Raw genomic sequence first — 26,630 nt, 5'->3', positions numbered from 1 at the left:
TGTATTTTTGTGTATCATTTGCCACCGAGGTAGAGACCTCATTTGCAAATAAAGTATATTGATTTGATTTGAATGTCACTTTCAATTCTTCCATCCTGAGTTAATACATATTCTAAGTACTTGGAAAGATCCACATGTTCCAGTTTTTACTCCATACAGCATCAGACGTTTGGTCTTATTAGGTTTCTTCACAATTAAGTTTAACATCATTTTAATGTTGAAAATGCTCCACTCCTTTTCAGTCTTTAAGATATTACATTGCAAGCTTTCAATACAGTCTACCATTAAAACCAAGTTGTCAGCTTTGGCCTTACTGCACACTATATTCCTGCATAAATGAATCCCTTTCTGTGATTTTATACCTTTCATGAAATGATCCGGGTATGCTATGGACAATAAAGGTGAAAGAGTACAGCCTTGTCTAATGTCTGTAGCCTAACTGCTTTGAACCAAGAATACAGAGCGAGTTGGCTAAGCAGTTTGGGTCACATAATTGTTAGCTTGCATTTGGGAGATAGTAGGTTTGAACCCTACCACCGGAAGCCCTGAAGATGGTTTTCAGTGTTTTCCCATTTTCACATCAGACAAATGCTGGGGCTGTACCTTAATTCAGGCTATGATTGCTTACTTTCTAATCCTAACCCTGACCTATCCCATAATTGCCATAAGACCGGTCTGTGTCAGTGCTTTGTAAAACAAATAGTAGTAAGAAAAATAACCACGAACATATGCTACCATCAATTCTCGCTGTGGCCTAATTGTCAACATTATTGCCTTTGACTGATTCCATAATCCCTCATTAAGGCTAACGTCTTTTCCCTTGGTACTCCTTCCTATCTCTAATTGGAAGCTACAGAGCATCAGCATCACGCTCTGTTCCTGTCGTAGCATTTTTTCAATTACTTGACATGTAGTGAACATCTGGTTCAGACAACCACTCAGTGGTCTGAAACCACATTGGTTTTCATACAACTTACTCTCCACAATTGATCACACCCTCTTTGCTTTTATAATTAAAAAAAAAAATACCATTTACCATTGTAAGATTATTTTAGATGAAATGGTTTTATTTGTCTTCAGCTTGCACTTAAGTTATATTATCACTAACTACTGATTGTTGTAGGCCTGGAAAAATGACTTCCTTATTTGATCAGTATGAGCAAGCATCTCAGAGGATCAAAGGCTCTTCAGCTCCAACTATTCACCCAGAGATGGTAAGTTTTGTACTGCCTTATTTAAAAAATATATTTTTTTGTTTGTTTGGTTGAAGTGTAAGAATTGTATCATGCTAATTATGTAATATTGTAATTTTGGAGAAGCTGTTAACAGTTAAGTACTCACATTATCATGATAAAACACAGCACTATTTGTATTTGAAGGATACACAGGGGAAAAGAGGGAATGTCATATTGTCTACAAACTGAGATAATTCAGTTTGAAAGTTTCAACCTTTAATATTGTCTACAATAATACATGTAGGCTATATGAAGTATTATATTATGTAATGTTAGCCTAATGTATTGGTATTGTTCTGTATATACATAATAATGAAAATGTAGAATTAAGTTTTATAATTTAAAAAAATGGAAAATGAAGTAAATACACATTTGTCACAAAAATAAAGGGGAATGTCCGTCATATGAACACATTATCACGGAAATAAAGAAGAATGTCACTTTTAACAAAACCTAACAAATAACATTATTACCCTATCAGTTAATAGTGAGAAAGTGTATCAATGAAGGATCTTCCCTCTGGTCCAAAAAATGATCTAAGGATGCGCAGATCAGAAATTTTTGCTGCAGAGACTGGATGTAAACCTGAAATAGAAATAAATTACAAATTTAAAATCTCAATATTCCCAGCATGTTTGCGAATGTAGAGCAACTTCATGTAAACTTACATTCATAAGATGTCTCTAGAAGAACAAACTCATTAACTGGTGTTTCTGGGAAGTGTGGAGTTGATCTTGGAGTATTTACGAAAGGTCTTTCCCGATGGCCATTGTAACTGTCTCTGTATTCCATGAATCGTGGATGCTCAATGGAGATGGCAAGTTCCCTTATAGGTCTTGTTTTAAAAGGGCAAACTTTTCTGTACAAGGGAGTTAAAACGTGATCCATTGGTGAATCATCCGTTGATCAACTTAGATTACACGGAAAGCGAAGGGCTTATTTCTGGCACTCCTAAATGATCCACCCAGTCTTCTGGCATTTCAGCTGCAAATTTATGATTAATTAGTGCCATGTTTCTGTTGCACTCTTAGTACAAGTGCCCACGAATTGGAAATACTATTTTCACAGAATTGAGCCATTTGGCATGATGTACTACTAAGTGGAGAAATCCGAAAACAGTCCATTTCTTGTTCTGTCCACATGCAGAATCACAGAAGATTGTCAAGTGTTTTGTCTCATCACCAAGTTCACAAAATATAAAGTGATGTAACATAGAACACACTTCATCTGCTGCCTTATGTGCAACTGTCTCTGGGTATGTATAGAATACAGAGTTTCCACTAGACAAAACACGTATATTTATGGAGAACAGTGACAGCTGTCTGCAGTAAAACACATCATTAGTAGATAAATTAGGTATGCATAAATTCTTTTGGAAATCCATCACTATTGTTTCCCTATCAAAATCTATTTTGGAAGTGAGCCTCACAAGTCATTTACGTATATAACACTGTTCAGTTTTTTAAGATGCAATTTGTTTTGAATGTCTAAGTAATAATAATTGAGCTTCAGTTTCCTTACACTCTGCACAATCTTTGTTAAATGGTTCTATTTTTGACTTTCTAATTATAACCTCAGTTGCATAAGTGTCGCATGGATTGTACGTATCCGTGCAAGGATATCCAAAACTTATGTTAAATTTGTTACAGCCGTTCTGAGTGGCTCAGACGGTTAAGGCACTGGCCTTCTAACCCCAACTTGGCAGGTTCGATCATGGCTCAGTCCGGTGGTATTTGAAGGTGCTCAAATACGACAGCCCCGTGTCGGTAGATTTACTGGCACGTAAAAGAACTCCTGCGGGACTAAATTCCGGCACCTCGGCGTCTCTGAAGACCTTAAAAAGTAGTTAGTGGGACGTAAAGCAAATAACATTAATAACATTAAAAATTTGTTACATAATATTTTCCAGTAGGCTTCATATGACAGGACTATTGAGATTCTTATCCATAAACATTGCATGCATTTTCTTAAGTGATAAGCTATTTGGCAAGTACACTTTTCATAAATCGTTGAGATTATAATGGCTCTGCCTTCCTCTACAAGACTTTGTGATCCTCAATAGAACGCAGTATTAATTCTGAATGCTTTTTCAGTCGATTCGTACGTTTTCTGCGTCTGTCAACCCGGGGTGCGCCAGCATTTGGAATTTTTTGGAAGGTCTCTAGCTGTTTCTTAGAAATATCGAAGATGGACAGAAATGCTTCGTAACACACATTTCTTTCAACCATATGGCCATCTACTGGAATTCTAACCTTATACCTGTAACTCGGATCATGAAACTGTGCTTCAGATTTAGTTTTCCTAGACCTCCTTTGAGCAACTGGCTTAATTGTCTGTTAGACCAGATAAGTAACTACTCTGTTCATTTCTAGTACTTAGCAGGTTAAAGTCCTGAAGAAGCCTTTTTCTATTGTCCTCAGAAATGTTTGTAAAACACTGCTACGTATTGCAATGACAGTCGTCCCCTTGTTCACGAGATTTACCTAAATTTCTTTGTACCGGGCGAGTTGGCCGTGCGCGTAGAGGCGCTAAGCTGTGAGCTTGCATCCGGGAGATAGTAGGTTCGAATCCCACTATCGGCAGCCCTGAAAATGGTTTTCCGTGGTTTCCCATTTTCACACCAGGCAAATGCTGGGGCTGTACCTTAATTAGGGCCACGGCCGCTTCCTTCCAACTCCTAGGCCTTTCCTATCCCATCGTCGCCATAAGACCTCTCTGTGTCGGCGCGACGTAAAGCCCCTAGCAAAAAAAAAAAAAAAAAATTCTTTGTTACCTCAATCACTCGACTGAAACTAGGTCTCTTCTTGGTTGATGCCATCCTTGTGTTACCATTCTCTTCAGACATTGTATGCAAACTACGCAGTAAACCACAGTCATGAACAACTAACACACGGTAAGATGAAACATCTATCAACTCAGCATCGTGTAAAACAGTGCAACCACATACCAAGCTGTTTCTTGTTCTGTGGTGACATTCCCCTTTCATCAGTTTACATTTATTCTGAAACTTGTTATATTTCCGTGACTTTTCCCTTTACTTGGTTGGATATTGTCTTAAACTATTCTCCTGACCACAAAATGTATATGGGTAGTGTTAATTCTTTTTTTTTTTTACATTGACATTCCTCCTTTTTCCCATGCACCCTTCATTTGCTAATTGTGTTCTGTTAAATGTTTTGTAGCAATTTCTAAGGATGGTTATAGTTTGGTCACCTGATTGTGAGGAGTTGTTTATAGTAAAGAATTCTCTGGAAATCCCAGTGGGTTAAGATTGAGTGTTGTCATAAAAATCCACTAACTTTTGAGAGCAGACTTTCCTTTATTATAGATGGAAATAGCCAGGATTTTAGTTCTTGAATGTTACTTGAAATGACTGACAGAGAGGGTAAAGCATTCTGGGAAGAAGAAAGATTGAATTTTTGCTTGTTGAACCTTCCTTAAAATTAAAGAGAATTTTCACTAATGTTTTTTAAGATGCAATCTTCTTTGTTGTTGTTGTTGTTGTTGTCGTCGTCACAGGGTCACAGAATAGATTGTAACCGAACACCAATAGAAGAACAAAGTTCATTGTTAAATTGAAGGTTAGGTGTGAGAAAGTTGTGGAGGAAATGGGCATTGATGTTACACACTGCCCCACTCTCTCACTCAGGCATCCTGTGGCACAGGGCGTTGTCAGGTCTGTCAACATGACTATATTCTGTATTATTTTCCTCCACATCTACAGTAACATGACTATATTCCCATCGACAGCCAATATAATATCTAAAAGAGTCCATCTTGGTGTTGCCTTAATTGACTTAACTGGTAAAACACATAAACAACTAATATTTAGCTGAAGAAGGTCCCACTGACTCAGGTGAAGGAGGTCTCACTGACTGAAACATATTCTAACATGCATTTATATCTATAAGTATTGAATGGTGGAAATATAAAACATTCCATTTAAAGGAATAATTATTTTATTAAGTAAACCAATTGTCAAAATTAACTATCATTGCCATAAAATTAAGCCAATCAGGAGACAAGCAGAGGAAAAATCAATAATTAGCACACACATCAATATTACCCATAACCACCTCATCCATTGAGCTTATCAGCAGGAAATCTTTTGGTTTCAAAGAAGACAAGAAAATATAGTATGATTGATTCTGTGCTGGAGGAAGTGATTGGTGTACTTTGTGAATTTCATCAGGCGAACAGGACTTAACCGTTCCGTATAAGTAATGTAGTCATAAACAGCAACGTAACTATCCTGTGAGTAATTTTGACACTGTCAAAAAATGCTTTCACAGCCGCAGATCTTAAAATCACAGCAATAGAACCCGCTTTTGGGTGGTTAGGCCGTGTGCATTATGCAGAGTTTCGTCCAGACGTGCCATTTGGACTCATCAGCTGGAATGGCACGCCCCTCCAGGACTCTGCTTAGCAGTAGCAGACCAAACTGCGTGGCCTCGCTGTGTTAGCAAATCAAGTTTGCTAACCTGCTAAAGGAGAAATCATTTCTCCGTTCAAAAAATGCTCCCCCATTGGAGATACAATGTCAAAAAATGCTTTCACAGCCGCAGATCTTAAAATCACAGCAATAGAACCCGCTTTTGGGTGGTTAGGCCGTGTGCATTATGCAGAGTTTCGTCCAGACGTGCCATTTGGACTCATCAGCTGGAATGGCACGCCCCTCCAGGACTCTGCTTAGCAGTAGCAGACCAAACTGCGTGGCCTCGCTGTGTTAGGGGTAACCTGCTAAAGGAGAAATCATTTCTCCGTTCAAAAAATGCTCCCCCATTGGAGATACAATGTCAAAAAATGCTTTCACAGCCGCAGATCTTAAAATCACAGCAATAGAACCCGCTTTTGGGTGGTTAGGCCGTGTGCATTATGCAGAGTTTCGTCCAGACGTGCCATTTGGACTCATCAGCTGGAATGGCACGCCCCTCCAGGACTCTGCTTAGCAGTAGCAGACCAAACTGCGTGGCCTCGCTGTGTTAGGGGTAACCTGCTAAAGGAGAAATCATTTCTCCGTTCAAAAAATGCTCCCCCATTGGAGATACAATGAACGGAGAAATGATTTCTCCTTTAGCAGGTTAGCAAACTTGATTTGCTAACACAGCGAGGCCACGCAGTTTGGTCTGCTACTGCTAAGCAGAGTCCTGGAGGGGCGTGCCATTCCAGCTGATGAGTCCAAATGGCACGTCTGGACGAAACTCTGCATAATGCACACGGCCTAACCACCCAAAAGCGGGTTCTATTGCTGTGATTTTAAGATCTGCGGCTGTGAAAGCATTTTTTGACATTGTATCTCCAATGGGGGAGCATTTTTTGAACGGAGAAATGATTTCTCCTTTAGCAGGTTAGCAAACTTGATTTGCTAACACAGCGAGGCCACGCAGTTTGGTCTGCTACTGCTAAGCAGAGTCCTGGAGGGGCGTGCCATTCCAGCTGATGAGTCCAAATGGCACGTCTGGACGAAACTCTGCATAATGCACACGGCCTAACCACCCAAAAGCGGGTTCTATTGCTGTGATTTTAATTTTGACACTGACTGTAATAAGTACTAAGGTCACTGAATGACCTAACTGAACTCCAACCTAACCCTGTCACTAACGGTGCTTTCCGGTAAACCAGAATCTAAACAATCATTAACAGTAACCATCTGGGATTATTAGTTGGTTATGGAGGCACTGTAACATCCGCCCTCACTGCGGTTAGTGAACTATATATTCATTACATTGTCAGCCATGTAAAACCGTTGTTCATCAGCATACTGGGCGGAGAATAGTGGAGTAAGAAGGAAGATGTGCGACGCCATTGTTGTTACAATGACAACTACTGGTAGCCTTTTACATTTTATTGATGTAAAACTGAAGTTTTACTTTTAAAGGCTCATTGTATTTGCACAAAGTACTGTATTTATTGACAATTATTGTCCAACATATACACAAAGCAGTACACCTTGAGAGATGATATATAAATGTTCAAAAAAATTAATATACAGTCTGACATCACTTTAGACCCCACAATGAAAGTTGCACAGTCTTCTGTCTTTGAGGCACTCGTGCATAGAAGTAGTACCTTGTGTGATGACACTGTTCTCTCTCACCACCTTAAGCATATCAGGCATCAAATGAACTAACTTTCGTAGTAAGAGGGTTCAGTTTTTTTCCCTTTCCTTTTGAAGGGCATTTTTAAGGTTAGACATTTTCCTTTAACAACAACTTTGATGCCTGGGTACTGTGGAGGGATAATGAGTGCATGAGGACACTTACAAAGTAGCCACACAAGTGACTTGGTAAAACGAGAATTGCTTTACTTTTAACTTCTACGCTTTGTTTCTGTTTTTTTTTCCCCCCCCAGAATGTCCAAATACATATCCTTTCCAAGATATCGATGTCTAGTGCTTGCAAGAGCCTCGCACTGACTCAACACATGCGCGGAGGTCTCTCCTCCCTACCGCATCTTCCACACATTGGATCTTGACTGATTTTCATGATATGTAGGTGTCTCTGTAAGGTATTGTGGCCTGTTAACAGTCCAACTACCATTCGTATTCTGGTTCTGTTCAAATTTATTAGGACCTTTTTATATCTTTGGCTGGGCCCTTCGATAAGTTCATGTGCCTGCCTTGCTGTGGTTACCCTCTTCCAAATGTCTAAGTGAGACTGGTTTGTCCACCGGGGTATTACCAGTTTCACACTTCGGAGTGATACTCCTATGAAAGGACCTTTGGAGCCTTGTTTCGTTAGTTTGTCAACTTCTTCATTTCCACTGATTCCTGTGTGCCCAGGAACCCATAACAGAGTAACTGGGCTAAGTTCACACAGCTTATCTAACATCCTTTGGCACTCCCATACCATTTTGGATGTTGTTCTAACTGCACATAGTGCTTTTAACGCTGCCTGGCTGATGCTGCAAATGGTGATGTATCTTCTACGCCCAGGCATGTTCCATACATGTACAGCACAGGCCAGTATTGCATATACTTCGGCCTGGAAAACAGTAGCGTATTATAAATTTTTTTTTTTTTTTTGGCTTTACGTTGCAGCGACACAGATAGGTCTTATGGCGATGATGGGAGAGGAAAGGCCTAGGAGTTGGAAGTAGCCGTGGCCTTAATTAAGGTACAGCTCCAGCATTTTCCTGGTGTGAAAATGGGAAACCACGGAAAACCATCTTCAGGGCTGCCGACAGTGGGATTCTGGGATTCAAACCCACTATCTCCCGGATGGAAGCTCACAGCCGTATGCTCCTAACCGCACGGCCAACTCGCCCGGTCATGTTATCCTTAGCTGACTTCTTTGCTATATTCAATTCCTAGTAAATTCCTTCAGTTTCTCCTTACTTCAACAGCCATGATCATAATGATGTAGGGAGAGGGTGAAACCTGGTGTCTGTCCATAGCCTACTCCTGTCAACACCAAGAGATCTCAAGCTTTATGTTTCCATCCAATGTATGAATCACCATCAACAGTGTCATATGCCCTCACTCCGTATTAATACTGTAGAGAGGTTTGGAATTGAATTCAAGCTTTTGGCATGTAATCTAGTGATTAAAGTGTATACCACCACATCAATCAATCAATCAATCAGTTTACAATGATCAGCATTTAGGACTGTCGCCTAGGTGGCAGATTCCGTACCAGTTGTTTGCCTAACCTTCCGTAAAATATTTTCAACGGTCTTGTACATATACCGGGTGAGTTGTCTGTGCAGTTAGGAGCATTCAGCTGTGAGCTTGCATCCGGGAGATAATGGTTTCAAACTGCATTGTCAGCAGCCCTGTAGATGGTTTTGTATGGTTTCCCATTTTCACACACCAGAAAAATGCTGGAGCTGTACGTTAATTCAGGCCACGGCTGCTTCCTTCCTAGCCGTTTCCTATCCCGTTGTCGCCATAGACCTGTCTGCGTCGGAGCGACGTAAAACAAATGATAAAAAGAAGGGTGTACATTTATCAACCATTTTCCTTGATAAATTATTTCAATCCCTTACTCTCGTCATATAAATGAATATTTCCCCCAATTTTCATTCTTGAATTCCAACTTTATTTTGATATGATCTTTCCTGCTTTAAAAAGCTCCACTCAAGCTATCTACTAATGTCATTCCACAACATTTCTATTGACAGCTCGGAACGTACCACTCAGAATATATATAGAGAGAAAGAGATTTGACGTTTTCCACCCAATCAATACAATTTTTAATCACTCTTAGCGATTAATAATATTTTAAAAAATATGCGGTACATGTTTCATCTCCTAGGAGACATCTTCAGCTGCTTCATTCATTCCAATCATAGTTTGTTTTTCTTCTTCTTCCAGATACTTATCTTTATTGAGCATCGCACACATGAATTCCACAACTTTTGTTACCAGATTAGTTCAATATGTCATTCTTTTCAACCTTGAGGAATTCTCCTCACTTCAGTCAGGATTAATTGTGGATAATTATGAACAATGTATTTTATATTAATCATAAGAAGCACATTTTACTTTAAAGAGAAGATTTTAAAGTGTGATTATTGCAACTTTAAGAAACAGTGGATGTTTTTTCTAGTTTTATGACTCAGATTTTGTTCTGAGCATCTTTTAAAATGTAATCAGTGCATACTGATTACTTTGATTCTAGGACTTAAAAGTTGTAACTATTCTAAATCGTCCATGTCTGTTTTGTTTATTTTAATTTAAACTGTATGAAACGGCTGAAGATGTCTCCTAAGAGATGAAACATGTACTGCATATTTTTTTAAATATAATTAATTGCTAAGAGTGATTAAAATTAGTATTGATTGGGTGGAAATCCTCTATTCTATACGTTCTGAATATTCAAAGTCACTACAGAACAGCAATGAAATTTATAACTTGCACAGTGTACCACCGAGTTGAGCATCTCGGATCCTTACTCCCAAGTTTTCTCAGCCCAGAGTTTGTTACATTTTCGTAATACTACTCCTTTGTCAACCCCACCGACCTGGACCCATTGTTTGGGAAGCCAGGCTCTGCCTGTCACAAGTCGGGACAAAGGGCGAGTGATAGAGGAGTAACACCTCTTTAAGAAACTTTGGTCCAGCTGACCCGACTGGTAGTACCATGTAAGGGTCCCTTGCCAGGGTTACGCTGAAGACCTCAACGGTAGTGAAGGCGGAGAAGAGGGACTTCGGAATGGTGGAACTGGCGGAAGGGACAACCCTCCTATTCTGGGTAAATAGAATAGGAACTGCTGCCTGGCAGTAGAAGTGGGAACTTCAAAGGCTAAGGGAAGAAACCCCGACAGAAAATCAGCCTGGTTCCTCAGGCTTAAGATGGCAGCCCCGTCAAGGCACTCGGAAGCAGTGGGTCAGTCACTCGCTCTTCTTAAATAATCTGATTATAGAAACTGAAGCGAAATTACAAAACCGGACGGCCTTTGGCATGAAGAGGAAAACGAAAATTGGTTTCTGGAATGTGAGGACCTTGAGGGAGAAAGGCAGACTGAATCAAGTGACACAGGAAATGAAGAACTACGGGCTGGACATTCTGGGATTGAGTGAGGTGAGGTGGCCAGGATTTAGCGAGATACAACAGATGGAATTACATTTCTATATTCTGGTAGTGAGGATGAAGAGCACAGGGATGGAGTGTGGTTGCTGCTCAGCAGAAATGCAATGAGAAGTCTTATGGAGTGGAAGCCAATTTCCAGTAGGCTTCTGACTGCTAGGTTCAAGACCAAGATCAGGAATGTGACCATTATCTAATGCTATGCACCTACAGAACAATCGGAGTTGGAAAAGAAGGAAGAATTCTACCAAATGTTGCAAGATGCCATAATGAAAACCAGTAAGAAGGATATTCTCATAGTTATGGGAGACTTCAACGTGAAGATTGGCTCAAGAAACGAAGGATTGGAACACATCATGGGTATACACGGTCTTGGCAAGATGAATGAAAATGGAGAAAAGTTCATGGAATTTTGAGCCAGCCAAGACTTGGTGATAGGTGGCACGGTGTTCCCGCATAGGCGGTGTCATAAAGTCACGTGGGTGTCTCCTGATCAAGTCACGGAAAACCAAATTGATCACATTGCGGTGAGCAGGAGGTTCAGAAGGAGTTTGGAAGATGTTAGGAACAAGAGAGGAGCAGACATTGGCAGTGACCATCATATTGTTGTCGCCAACTTCCGTATAAAGATTGTGGCAGTCCACCAAAAGTTCATCACTTGTCACAAGAAGTTTGAGACTTGGTAAGCTAAAGGATCAGCAGACATTGGAACAATTTCAACTGGAACTTAGCAACAGATTCGAGGTGTTGGATTCTGAGATAGAAAAGGATGTGGAGACTGTATGGAACGAGGTAAAGAACATCTATGTGGAAACAAGTGAGAAACATCTCGGGTACAAATACTACCTGCGGAAGGAATGGATATCTGATCAGACCTGGGACAAGATAAATTATAGGAAGGAGATAAAGGCCAAGCTAAATATATGCAAAACCAGACAGCAGAAGGCTCAAACACAAGCTGAGTATTCAATAGCAGATAGGGAAGTAAAGAGGAGTGTGCGAAAGGATCACAGGAAGTGGATTGATGAGCAGGCAGAGAAAGCAGAACAGGTGGCAAAAAGGGGGGATATAAAGGAGCTTTATGGCATCACAAAGATGCTTTCGAAGAAAGGTTTTTATAAAACTAGGGCTGTGAAGAGAAAGACAGGTGAGATCCTCACTACGTGCGAACAGCAGCTGAGTAGATGGAGGGAACACTTTGCGGAGGTTTTTAATAGAGATATGGGACTGGAAAATGAGCAGCGAGGAGAAGATGAAGAAGCAGAAGGGGATCAAGGCATCGGCCTCGACCCTCCAACCCACGGTGAGATACGGACAGCGTTGAAGCAAATGAAAATGGGAAGGCACCTGGTCTGGACAGCATTCCAGCGGAAATACTGAAAGCAGATCTTGATACTACAATCAAATTGCTGCACCCACTGGTGGAGAAGACATGGAAAGAGGAGAAAATACCGACTGACTGGAAGAAGGGGCTGATAGTCAAGTTACCGAAAAAAGGGGATACAACAATCTGCAACAACTGGAGGGGTATTACCTTGCTCTCCATTCCAAGCAAAGTGCTGTCGCCAGTCATCCTGAATCGTATAAAGGATTCAGTATAAAGGCGGCTTCGAAAGGAACAGGTGGGATTTCGGCAACATCGCAGCTGTGTGGACCTCATCAATACACTTCGAATCATCATAGAACAGAGTGTGGAATGGTGGAATATCCTCTACTTAGCATTCGTGGACTTCGAGAAAACCTTCGATTCTGTAAACCAAAGAATCATGTGGAAGACCCTCAAGGAATACAGAATTCCATCAAAGATTATCAAGATCATGAAAGAGATGTACGAGGGGTATGAGTGTCAGGTTCTTCATGAAGGGAAACTAACAGAAAAGATAAACGTCAAGTCTGGAGTGAGACAGGGGTGTGTTCTTTCTCCCACTCTGTTCCTGCTGGTCCTAGACAGTGTGATGAAGAAGGTAATAGGAGGACGGAAGAGGGGTGTTTAGTAGGGGATGAGAGACAGGCTTGAAGACCTTGACTTCGCAGACGACATTTGTCTTATGGCACAGCGGTACCGGGACATAGAAGATAAACTGAGTAGATTGCAGAAGGAAGTGGAACGTGTAGGTCTCATGATCAACACAAACAAGACTAAAGAGATGAGGATTAATTCGGATGTCATGACCAGCTTGATAGTAAATGGAAAGGAAATTGAGCGAGTTGAGTCCTTCCTATACCTTGGAAGTATAGTTACAATGGATGGGGGAGCAGAGGAAGATGTCCGAAGCCATATCTGGAAGGCAAATGGTGCGTTTGTCCAACTCTAACCCATATGGAAGAATAGAAACATCTCCAGGAAGATTAAGCTTCGCCTCTTCAACAGCAATGTAAAGTTGATTCTTCTGTACGGCTGTGAAACATGGAAAGTTACAAAACAGATCAATAACCAGCTACAGGTGTTCATTAATAGATGTCTGCGTCGCATAACTAATGTGAGGTGGCTGGACATAATCTCGAATGAAGATCTTTGGAACATGACCAATCAGCAGCCGATTGACATCCAGATCAAGGAGAGGAAATGGCGCTGGATCGGCCACACATTAAGGAAGCCGGATGGAGCTGTTGAGAGGGCGGCGCTGGACTGGAACCCTCAAGGCTCCAGAAAGCGAGGTCAGCCCAAGAAGACCTGGAAGAGGACGATTGAGAAGGAAATTGCAGAGGTTGACAAGATCTGGAGCGAAGTGAAGAGAATGGCCAGGAACCGTACTGTGTGGAAAAATTTCACCAAGGCCCTATGCTCCAGAGGGAGCAACAGGAAGTAAGTCAAGTAAGTACTCCTTTGTCAAAAATCACCTGGAACAAATTGTGTTGCTTTCCTTCAGATATTTTCCAGTTACTGTATCAAGTAGACCTGATGTGGGTCCCATACACTGGAACTATAATTGGGTCTTACCAGAGACTTACACACACACTCCGTTACATCCTTACTACTATCCTTAAATACCCTCGTAACCATGTGAAGAGATCTGTAACTTTTATTTACAACCTTGTTGAAGCGTTTACCCCAGTGAAGATCACTTGTTATATTAACAACTGCAGTAGGTACTTACATTGATCCCCATGACGTACTGTCACCCCCTCAACACAATGATTAAACTTTTACCTTGCCAGCCAACATTCTGGTATTGAATTATTTTTCCTCCAACGGTACTCAGACCGGCTAACCACAGCATCAGACCATCAGACCATAGATTTGGCGCTTTAATGATTATGACTACCAATGTGAGCCACCATATTACACTGTTACAGATAAAGTTACATGGAGAGTAACTTTTGAGTTGTGAAATGTCTGACATTCTAAGATCAAAGTTAAGCAAATATACCTTTAAATAATGACTGGGATCAGAGCTCTTGGCCATATTGGTACCTATCTGCTTTGTGTTACAGAGCACCACTGGCTATATTCACATGAAGCTAGAAGAGGAGTCTCCAATCTTTAGCAAGCAGAAAGTGAACTTCAGTCCACCAGATCGCATCACTCATCTGTGTGTCAGCAATGGGCTGATTGTCCTCGCTATGGCTAACGATGTGCTGTTCAGGATTAATCTGCAACAGCCTGAGAAGCCAGAAGGTAAAATAGCATTTTTTTTTTTTTTTTTTTCTGAAAATAATATTGCAGTGTGCAGCAAATACAGTTAGTGTCTGAACAGGGTAAGTTATTAACTGTTAAAGACAGTAGTAAAGTTGATACCATTCTTTGTGAATATTCATCATCACTAGGTAATGGACATACTGCGGAACATGGGTACTCCAGAACACCTCATAAATCTAGCTGAGGCACTTTACAGTAAGAATAGGTCCCATGTTCGCACCAACAATGCTTCCTCAGGACCATTCTAGACTGAGGCTGGCATCAGACAAGGCTGCATCCTGTCGTTTCTGCTCAGTAGGCACAGTGAAGGGAGCTCAAAATGCTACCGCTAGCGCATATAGTGGCCCGTTCTGAAACGAGTGGTAAGGCGTATTACGAGAGACTCAGTACAGCATTTGTGACGTTCAAACAAGTTGCGGATTTAAATCGATTCAGTTCGGGGATCTAAGTAAATCACCATGCAATAAAGGACAAGAACCTTGTCAGTGGCCACGTAAATGATGCTGAAGAGTTAATTTCGAATGGTTTTAAATATATCACAGGAAAAGTCACGTGACAAATGTCTGTTAGTTTGCCGCCTTATATCATGAAACTTGAGGTAAGCATGGTGAAGTTAGGTAAGAATTGCTAAAGTTTATTTAGTAAGGATTACTTTATGCATGTTCGCTGTGTATTCATAAGTTGTACGCATTTGTATTTTGTGTTTAAGTTTACCAGAAATGTAATGTTGCTAGCAGTGAATATTCCCTTCCTGCATGTGCCACAGGAACTTGCAGACACGTAGCTGCGGTAGTGTATTTTATAAATAATGAAGGCATTGTCTCCAAAACAGACTATCTACAACAGTTTGGAAAATAGATTCCAAAAACAATATCGAGAGAAAACTATAGGAAAGGCAAACACATTGGAGAACTGTTCGGACTTCTCTTCCCCCCTTCGGATTAATTGAGGATATTTTAAGACAGCCCTTCCAGTCTTCGTATATTACTTCGAGCAGAAGTAAGATCTGAAATTGAACAATTGTGCAGGGTCGTAGTCACCTTGTTGATGGACAGGGTAGTGAATGATGTGGAAAGAAGAATGTGTGGAAATTGTGACACAGCTATTGAATTGATAAGTCTTTTAACGATGTGCACTCACCGGACAAATAAACCTTTCATACTGTCAGTGACAAAATGTTTTTTACAAGCAAAGTGTAGGTTCATACAGATCATATAATTAAAATTACCCTGGACACTGTATCTCAATCACAATGCTCTCAATGTTTTTTTCTACAAATTTTCTTTATGTCGCACGACATAGATAGGTCTTATGGCGACGATGGGATAAGAAAGGCCTAGCAGTGCGAAGGAAGCGGTTGTGGCCTTAATTAAGGTATGGCCCCAGCATTTGCTTGGTGTGAAAGTGGGAGACCATGGAAAACAATTTTCAGCGCCGGCGACAGTGAGGTTCGAACCCATTATCTCCCGGATGCAAGCTCACAGCTGCGCGGCCATAACCACACGGTCAGCTCACCTGGTTCCCTCAATGGTTTCAAGAAAGAAAGAAAGATAAGAATATCTGCTAGCATGAAAGCACATCGGATCAAATTTAGGCGACATAACTTACGCTCTCGCATTTGTAAGTGATTCTGCAATTGAGGGGGGGCTGGTTTGAACGATCTTTCTCACGGAAGTGAAATGGAAAGTGAGGCAATAGAATGTTTTGTAAATTCATTAGATGTTCATGTTATTCGATGTGGGTTAACCCGTTAAGTGGGGAGCGAGCTCTTCCTCTTTACACACTACGGTGGGGAGGCGTTTTCATCATTATTAATTTTTTTAAATACTTGGATTTATGCAATCCGACATGTATCTATCTAACATTACTTGTATATTGTGACAATAAGACACATTAATTTCGATAATGCACCGCATATTCACGATAAAGAATGATTTTTAAGCACGACGTTTTTTAGTGCAACAAACACATAAGTCTCATATTTCCCGTTTTTTCTCTTATGGGCATTGTAATAGTTACTTTCCGAAACTTTTACATAAGCAGTAAACGTTTACGAATCAAACTGTCCTTGTAGTCCCACAAGCACTATAATATATTGTTATACTGTACTATTATTACACTATTGAAGAATATAAAAATGATCAGAGAAAAATGTACTCACCGAATATGTACTTTCTTCTCTTGTTCTGGATATGAAACTGCTGAGTCACTAATTTCACTCAGAGATTTTCACTATATATCCACACGCAGTGGCGGTGTCAATGGGGGGGGGGTTAGCGGTTAGGGGTAGTGCTCCTCCACATTTTGGGGAAAAATAACATTTTTATTGCATTTTAGCCGTATAAAAAAGAAATTAAATTCGCAGTTCAGATGTAGGTCCTACCATTTTGTTTCTAATTTCTTTATCCCCCAGTCGCCGTCACTGTCTACGCGCGCGCGCACACACACACACACACACGAGTTTACACAATTAGGGACACTATTCACAATACACGTTCAATGGACGCCTCTCAGTTCACATTTTAACGTTGTGGTACACTCCGAAACAAGGAGCCGGGCACAGTGCTACATCGCAGATTTTGCAGCAGTGCTGTGTCTCCTTTCTTTTGTTATTTGCATTGCAAACAACATATCTCTTGCTTGCAATGGGTTTCGTCTTTGAGCGGGCATTGAAATCCGGGAAGTGCCTTCCCGAGAATCAATCCGAAGGGTCATTTGACAGTGACACTAATTATCTGACTGGCTGGGCTTCAGCAGGGGTTGATTTATCATACTTGTCAAAAAGCTTCTGGATAACGTGCATACGAAATTGTAACTGAGTGAATTTTCCTCCATGTTTTTGATAAATAACGAAGGAATTGAACATTGTTATGTCTAACAAGTGCCTGAAAATCTTTTAGTAGAATTTCTTGATTCGCTTTCGGGCTGTACTCTACGGGACCATACACTGATCAGATAAATCGACCCCACCCATTGAGTCATTGTAATCTATACACATGACAGGCTTTTCTACTATGTCCCCTTTCCTGTTTTTCACAGTGCGCATTTCGGCATCATGTATGCTACTTAGCATACACACATTTCTCTTGTCTCTCCACTTGAGAGCAATGAGTTTGTTACGATAAGCAAACGCAACTTCCCCCTTTTTTAGTTTCTTCCCCATAACATCTTTTGGGAGATTTTTTCTGTTCGGTCTTACGGTGCCTACAGCATCTGTCTGAAGGTCATTGAGCAGGTCAGATAGCTCCGGACTACTGTAGTAATTATCCACAACTATTAGACAACCTTTATTCAGCAGACCTTCGGCCAGTGTAAATACAACTTAGGAAGGCTTAGTGTACTCAGAAATATCTATTCCACAAACTTCGTTTACCAGATCAGTTTCCTTCCCCGTATACCATAGGAGGTTCCACACATACCCAGATTTAGCTTCACATAACTTATAAGATTCCATACCAAAGCGTGACCGTTTCTTCGGTATGTATACCTTCCATCCCAGTCTACCTTTCCACAATAACAGGCTCTCATCGATAGATAGGCGGTCGTCTGGAGCATATGCGGTTCTGAATTTTGATAATAGGTCATCTAGAACTGGCTTCACTTTATACAATTTGGGGTGAACCTGTCTATTATATGCTTCATTGTCCGCAAAATGCAAAAATTTAAGTAAAAGGAAAAATCGATTTTCAGACATAATTTCATAAAATACAGGAGTAGCTAACAGTTTATTACGAGAAAAATAATGGACTAATTTCGGCTTCTGAACAATACCCTGCAGTAATAAGATTCCTAAAAAAGTTTTATTTCATTTTTGTTAGTGGGTACCCAGTCTCTCTCATGACTTCTTCTTTTCACTTTTGCCATCAACGAATTCGAGGTAATTGTTTGCTGAGCATACAGATTTGTTTGCTGTGCAATAAGATCACAAAGTCCGTCATCTATAAAAAATTTGTAAATTTCTTCGGGCTGTTTCTTATCTAAAAGTTCACCCAGTATTCCAGCATTGTAATTTATTGGAAATCTTGCTCGCTTACAACCCCGCACATCCCATTCACCCTGTACAGCAGCAGGATTACCGTCATTCGCGGACTCAGTTTCATTGCTTTCACTGGAACTCGAACTCCTCACCGATTGAACCGGTCTTGGAACACTACTAGAAAAGCTACTTCCCGGAATATTTCGAGATGAAGTCACTACAACTTTCATCTTCGCTATTTTCAAGGATATCACGAATAGTACAATCACTTGGAATATCCCTCGCCCTTTTAAACATACTGTAATACGATATAAAACAAAATAAAACTCTAACACATTTCAAAAACGCAAAAGGAACACACTGAAGCTTCTGTTTATCGCGAACTTAGTACAGCGCAGGGCCAGTCATGCGGTCTACTGACGAAAGCACGGGCTGAATGTGATGCGGCGCTTAAGCGATTTTTGCACTGAACAAATACGAACGAAACAGATAGGGGATTCCCTGTCGCAATACCGTTCTTACTACGTAGTTAAAAAAAATCATAGAGATGGCAGCACCTTCCAAAGCATGTGAGGAAAGTTTCAGTGCTCACGCCTAATATTGAAGATAAGAAAAAATAAAAACAGTCGCGCGTCTGGAGCCGCATCGCCCACCCTAGCGCAGAGTTTGAAGTGCGGATGGAGCCGCAAGCCCCGCTCTACGGGTTCATAATCCACATAAAGCAACCTTTGATTTGTGGCTCTCCAGGTGGGATAGTTCTCAAGGGGAATGTAGCTGACAGTGTGTTAGAAGTTAAGTGTCAATCTTCCTGTAAAGATAAACCAATAGTAGATGAGGCAGGAAATGTACGAGTGCATTATCTTTACGTTGGCTCGCGAAAAAAATTAAAAATGAATTAAGGGCAAGTTATATTTATTACACTCGCATACAAATACCGATGTACATAACTGGCTTAGAAAAATGTGATCTATATGTATATAGCAAAGCACAATTGTTGACGATACCTGTTTATAAGGAAAATGTCTAGGAAAGTCTCGCCAAAATTTCATCAAAGTTCTATTTCAGTAATTACTTACCAAAAATTAGTGGTATTCCTAATAATAATCATTTGTCAATTCTTGCTTGGTAAACACTGAACAGTTCAAAATAAATTGTAAATAAAGAATATATTCAAAACAAACTGACCTGGCGGTTAGAGGCGCGCAGCTGTGAGCTTGCATCCGGGAGATAGTGGATTCGAATTCCACTGTTGGCAGCCCTGAAGATGGTTTTCCGTGGTTTCCCATTTTCACACCGGGCAAATGTTGGGGCTGTACCTTAATTGTTTTGCTAGGGGCTTTACGTCGCGCCGACACAGATAGGTCTTATGGCGACGATAGGATAGGAAAGGCCTAGGAGTTAGAAGGAAGCGGCTGTGGCCTTAATTAATGTACAGCCCCAGCATTTGCCTGGTGTGAAAATGGGGAAACCTCGGAAAACCATTTTCAGGGCTGCCGATAGTGGGATTCGAACCTACTATCTCCCGGATGCAAGCTCACAGCCGCGCGCCTCTGCGCGCACGGCCAACTCGCCCGGTGTGTACCTTAATTAAAGCCACGGCTGCTTCCTTCCCCTTCCTAGCTCATTCCTGTCCCATCGTCACCATAAGACCTATCTGTGCTATTGCGACGTAAAGCAAATATTAAAAAAAAAAAAAAAAAAAAGTAGAAAAATTATCAAACTATTCTTTAATTATTGGAGTTTGCAAATTTGCTGAAACACAGCACATATGCACATTGTAATCTACATATGGAAAAAGTTATGTTGGCAATTTCTGTCATATATTGCATATGTTGATTCTGTGAATACATCTTTCTGTGGGAGTTCTAACACTCGAAATATTGTAAATTCCCTCATCTCCCTCAGCTGTTAATTTCCAGTAATGTAAGATTGATGGCGTCACGATAATGACCGCGGCCAGATAAGTTAGTTCTGATGGCAGGAAATCCTTTATCAGCCATGACCTCATCGCCACTTTGAAGTTAATAAACTACTGTCGGTTGTTATGAATGAGTTGCTAACTCTTCCACTATAACATTTCAATTTAAAGGCGATCATACCACTAGGCATGAATGCAATTAATACTTTTGCAGTGAAGCAACCCTTGTATTGAGAGTAGAAATACATGCTCTGATCTACTTGGGGAGGCTGTTCAACCCTAAATTCCGTGCAGTCAATGACTCCACAGTTATTGTAATTTCTCTTAAATGCTAGGGCATTGTTTCTTAAACACTTTCCTTACTAGGCCAGAATACCTGAAATTTTTCGTTCACAGCGCGAGTCGCTTAAGCACGGTCGTAAAAATATGTGAGATTGTAGTCCTGTAAACGCCAAATAGCACTCTCAGAGCAGAATAGGACAGCCCAGTTTTCATTTTCGCTAGGAAAATTAATAATCTGGTTTCTCTACATACTTTGGAAACGTTAAAGATTAATAATGCAAGGAGTAAGACAAATTTACACCTGTTAAATCATGCATTTCTGTGTTGTTTCTTACGGAACTGTAACCTTGGAAACCTGGGCTCTTGATGTCTGCTTGATTGTCCTCCATTCCACACATTTGATCATGTTTCAAAATGTTCCCTCCTAGCCAAAATGAAGTGGAATATATGCTAGTATATTTAAGTCGTTTTTCTTTGTAGAACAAGTAAACATGAAGTCTGAACTGTAAAAATCAGATGCATCTGTTCCCACTGTTGCATCCTTGGTTATGTTACTTGCTCAAACTCTAGTTGAAAATTTTCTGTCTGATTCTTCCTTTCTTAATAGATTGAGTAGTCTGAACTGGCCCCGCGGTGTAGGGGTAACGTGCCTGCCTCTCACTCGGTGGCCCCGGGTTCGATTCCCGGCCAGGTCAGGGATTTTTATCTGGATCTGAGGGCTGGTTTGAGGTCCACTCAGCCTACGTGATTACAATTGAGCTGTCTGGCAGTGGGATGGCGGCTCCGGTCTAGGAAGCCAAGAATAACGGTCGAGAGGATTCGTCGTGTTGGCCACATGACACCTCATAATCTGCTGGCCTTCAGGCTGAGCAGCGGTACCTCAGTAGGCCATGACCCTTGGGGCTGTTGCACCATGTAGTTTGGGTTTTGAAATAATCTCTGAAAGTACTGTAAGCTTGGACCCGGAGAAACATTCCTCTTCTTGTATTCATCAGGTAATCTTTCGGAACCTAGGCTGGACTTAGTAGGTGTCCAGAACTTCTGTTTCTGATGAAAAGTGCGCTAAATATTCTTGAGTAAATTATAGGCTTCCTAAGTGATCTATCAATGCTAAAAATTAATGCCAAAATTAAATTAAATCGGGTGAATTGAACTTACTGCAAATATTTGCAGTCTTTACTTCCTTCGGTTAATCCTGTATCCATCGCCTCCTTCGGTCCACTTCTGTCACTCGTTTTGAAAACACAGTAAAATTATACCTCACTTGCATAAGCCAGCCCCTTGGTGTAGGGGTACCGTGTCTGCCTCTCACCCGGAGGCCCCGGGTTCGATTCCTGGCCAGGTCAGGGATTTTTCTCTCGACCTGAGGGCTGATTCAAGGTCCACTCAGCCTACGTGATTAGAATTGAGGAGCTACCTGACGGTGAGATGGTGGCCCCGGTCTCAAAAGTCCAGAATAACGGCTGAGGATGTGTCGTGCTGATCACACAGCCCCTTGTAATCTGCAGACCTTCGGGTTGAGCAGCGGTCGCTGGGCAGGCCAAAGCCCTTTGAAGGGCGTTAAGTGCTGTGGGGTTTGGTTTGGTTCACTTGCATAAGTATTGGAACATCTGTCTACACAACAATTGCGTTTACTTGATCTCTTTTTCTCTGCCATTCTTATTGGAGTGACTACATACTCGTAACAGAACAGGGACGGCGAGTCTGGTTCTCCGCCCAGCCACTAGAGCGACACGCACGGTGCTTGTAACATTCACTCAGAGCACATAATGAGGAAGGTGCTGGAAGACTGGGAAGCAGGCATACGTGTAGGAGAAAAGATGATCAGCAACTTGAGGTATGCAGACGATACCCTTATCATAGCATTGAGCGCCAGGGAGATGATCGTTGACTGGCTCACAAGAACCAGCGAGGAGTGTGGAATGGAGATCAACATTGGCAAGACAAAGGTCATAATGATGGACTGGGCAAACAACAATTTGCCACACCTGAGACAAATAGGAGGCTTTGAGGTGGTGAGCAGATTTGTTTATCTCAGTGCCTTGATAATGAACAGCGGGGGCTGCTCGCATGAGATCAGGAGATGCCTTGCAATGGCACACAATGTGACGTTGAAGATGACGATCTGGAAAGACAGAACCATCACTAACAACTCCAAACTCAGGCCGGTAAATGCTCTGGTTTTCCCCATTGCCACATATGCAGCTGAAACCTGGACAATTTATAAAGCTGACAGGAAGAAGATTGAAGCACTGGAAATCTGGGTGTACTGCCGAGTTCTAAGAGTATCCTGGACCAAAGATTGGACAAACGCTCCTGTTCTAGAAGAGCTTAAGATCAAGGACAGGCTCATGAAGGAGATTAGCCAGGCCTATTTGCGATACTTCAGCCACATATCAAGGAGGACTGGAGATACAGAAAAGCTGATCGTAGAGGGCAAAGTGCAAGGAACAAGGACCCAAGGAAGAACTCCAGCAAAGTGGATTGAACAGATGAATGAATTGGTTGGGAGGTCTGTATATCAAGCGACACATCTAGCGCAGGATAGAAGAACCTGGCAAAAACTCTGCAACCACACCCTGTGAAGGATAGATGGAAAGGAGGGAGAGAGGTAATGATGAAAGAGGACTGATTACTTTAGAGAACAATCTCTTAAAATAATAATAATAATAATAATAATAATAATAATAATAATAATAATAATAATAATAATAATTTGAATTGTTTGGAATTTATCAGTTCAATACAGTCTTTTAAGGGAGTGAGTGGCAGTGCGATGAGGACTGTGCGATGAGGATTTGATCACTTTGTTCAACCTGTCTCTAGCTCCCGCACCTATTTCTCCGTGCGATGATTGCAGACACATTTGAATGTCCTCAATAACTGGTAACGATTGCTTCCTGCGTTAACAAAGACGTGTGACAAGTGAGAGTTCTGGATAGGAAATTCCAGGACAACAACGGAAGAGGGTTCAATGCAAAACCAAGGTTTGTAAGTCGCTATCTCATTAACGCAGTGTCACAGAAGTGTGATACAAGTTTTGTTTTGTTCGTCGAACATAGACATTCTCTCTGTCTCTCAGTAACAATATACTGTATAACGTGGAAAAGTGGTCCCGAATTCTGCAAACCAACATTCATAAAAGGCACTATCATGCAAGTCAACATGATATATGCACCAAAGTCAGAAGAAAAGTCATATTATACAATATTACATTTCCAAATATTCGCTATGAAATCCAAAATCTTCAAAAAATGCATTATACATGAATTTTCTCCTAAAAAGGCCAAAACATGCAAACATGCAGGAAAAAAGAATGGCTATTTGGAACCGTTAAGCCATAAAATGAATTTTTGCAAAGTTTGAGAACTGTAACCAGCTTATTTAAAAACATCCATTTGCATGGAAATCTGGGCTCTATTAATCACATATTCAACTACTGCCTGACCAATGGAGTATTCCCTAACATTTGGAAAGTTGCACTAATAAGGCCAATCCTGGAAAATACTACCTTGGATTCTTCATCAGATTACCGCCCTGTGTCCATCCTACCACCCCTCGCAAAAGCACTCAAATGTCTGATTTATGCACAAATCACTGTATACCTGACCCAAAATTCCCTTCTTGACCCTTTTCAATCCAGCTTTAAAAAAGGACATAGTACCGCGACAGCATTACTGTGAGTTACAGACTATATCAGACATACAATAGACCAACGATATGCGACTGTAGCAACACTACTAGACCTAAGCCGTGCCTTTGACACAGTTAGCTCTGGGTTATTACTACTCAAACTCCGCAGTCTCAACTTTAATAGAACATCACTAAAATTTTTTAGCTCCTACCTCAATGACGGTCTGCAATGAGTATCAGTGGGAACAATGTACTCAGGATGGCATAACAAGTCAATAAGTTTCCTGCAGGGGTCGGTTTTGGCCCACTTTTATTTGTTGTTAGTGTGAACGACATAGTGGATGCATTGAAATATAGGAAGTACCACATCTATGCAGATAGTATTCAGATTTATCATCACTCATATCCACAAGACATAGATGTAGCCATTGACAGAGTAAATTTTGACTTACGACGACTTAATGACTATGCCAAAAACAACAGCTTGTTAACAAATCCTGACAAAACTCAGACTATAATATTTGTTACCAAAAGAAACCTTAACTTGTTGAAAAGTAGACATGTACCCCCAATTATTTTAAATAATACTGTCGTGCCCTATTTTACGTCAGTAAGAAACTTACTGTCAGCGCAGAAAGTATGTGCGGTCGAGTTTAAACTGTAATAAAATTTGAACCAGTCCACCAACCTAAAATATAATCACACCATCGTAAAGCTTGTTTTATTCTGCATTCTTTGGTGGTATATGCATAATTTTATTATGTTTCTCATGAATGTTATATTAGGCAAAATGCAAAAAGTACCTATTTTCTTGCCCGTTTTTTTGTAAACAACTACTTTGTAGTACCATTATATGAAAATGCACTGGATTATGGAATGCAATATTATAAATATATTTCTGAAGTTTAATTACTTTATAATCTTTGGAAAAATGTTATTGTGTTTGTAAAAGGCTGTCCACGTTTGATACTGGGCAGTTTTCCAAAATCGAGATTGAGTTCATCAGAAAGGTCTGAAGTTTTCTGTTTCAAATTGTTGTATACTGAAAACGTACAATGATTACTATATTTTATACTGAATTTTATTTGAAAGTGAGTGATAGGTGCTCCGACGTGAAATCAGCTTGCTTTCGCCAGGGGTAGTACAACTAACAGATAAGGCCAGTTAGCGCAAGCCTGAACGTGTTCACTTACTGTATATACTGGCGCCCACGTGTTACATTAACGAAAGTTTCTAATTGACTTGTCGCATATTTACAGTTTATACATTTCACATCAGCTTTTCACATGAGGACTTTGGACCTCCAAAGGCAGCTTTAAAAATGTTTATTATTTTTTATTGATTTTTTTGTTTTTGTAATTTGTATGTATAGAATATTATATACAGTGTATATACAGTACTGTATAATGGTTACTGTTTACAATGTAAGCATCTGTTTGCATACCTCATTTATTCATCTACATTGATATATCAACACTGAATTGGGAATTATCATCGTCACTTTGGGAATCCGAGTCCTCAAGAGGCTGTGTCATTAACATATTTTCTGAGAGTTGATCTTTCTCCCAATAAGAATTCTCAATTTTCTGTATGTGCATTACACACTTTTTCCAAAGTTCAGGTGTCACAGAATGTGAAGTTTCCTCACACAGATCTATGACTACATTTTCACGGTTCCCTTTTTTCTTGTGCGTTTGCCATATTAACACTTACTATTTTATTTTTCGCGTAAGCCCAAATTAGTTCTATGGCATTTAACTCGCAATGCGCGACAGACAACCACAACATTTCGACATCTTGGCGCAATTCTTTCGTAATTTGGTTAAGTCTCTTTTGTAGAATTCCAAATTAAGGCTTAGCGTGATCAATCAAGGCGGCTTTTGTTAATATATTGAAGTTAGAGGCATCAGGAGGCAGAGAAATGTTCTTTTTCTCTATCCAGGAAATTATGTTAGTCTTCAGCCAAGCCATCGTTGGGTTTTTTGTTTCCGAGTCAAGTATCATATGGTAAGGAACCCGATCAATCACAGTAACTGACTTTGGTGGGAGTTTCATTAAAATCTTGCAAAACCATTCCTCAAAATGCCGGGAATTCATCTCCTTGTGATAGGCTCTATCCCCTTTCTTTCCTACAAAGCAGAGTTCCGCCCCTTCCAAGAAGCCGTCTTCACTACCTATATTTAGTATAATTACAAGTTTTCCGGCACCAGATGGGGTTCTAAAGCCCCCTCTCCATCCAAAAACCTCCTGTAAATGACCACAATAGTAGTCGTAGTTTGAGTAATTGCAATTAAACGCTTCTATAACGTTTTCTTGCCAGGCATATTCAACCATGGGATTTTGACCGCACCAAGTCTCTTCTGTGTGATACACTTTATACCCACTTTCTCTGAGTCATGGTATTTTTCTTGAAATTA

General features: G+C 40.6%; 1 protein-coding gene across 3 annotated transcripts in view; it reads left to right on the top strand.

The window, feature by feature from the left end:
- The window catches only part of dor (vacuolar protein sorting-associated protein 18 dor), a 291,400-nt gene that overhangs the window by 14,716 nt on the left and 250,054 nt on the right, over nucleotides 1-26,630 (top strand). For 2 of the 3 annotated variants that reach the window (XM_067149280.2, XM_067149279.2), the window contains exons 2-3: nucleotides 1,124-1,214; nucleotides 14,200-14,383. In XM_067149280.2, coding sequence (XP_067005381.2) covers nucleotides 1,134-1,214; nucleotides 14,200-14,383 — 265 coding nt within the window. In that variant the 5' untranslated portion in view covers nucleotides 1,124-1,133. Of the gene's footprint in view, nucleotides 1-1,123; nucleotides 1,215-13,509; nucleotides 13,580-14,199; nucleotides 14,384-26,630 lie in introns of those variants that run through there. The other variant, XM_067149281.2, reaches the window with a different exon arrangement.

Source organism: Anabrus simplex, chromosome 6 (assembly GCF_040414725.1).
Source record: "Anabrus simplex isolate iqAnaSimp1 chromosome 6, ASM4041472v1, whole genome shotgun sequence".
NCBI lineage: Eukaryota > Metazoa > Arthropoda > Insecta > Orthoptera > Tettigoniidae > Anabrus > Anabrus simplex.
The sequence above is the reverse complement of the archived record's forward strand: the minus strand, read 5'-3'. Positions and strand labels throughout refer to the sequence as shown.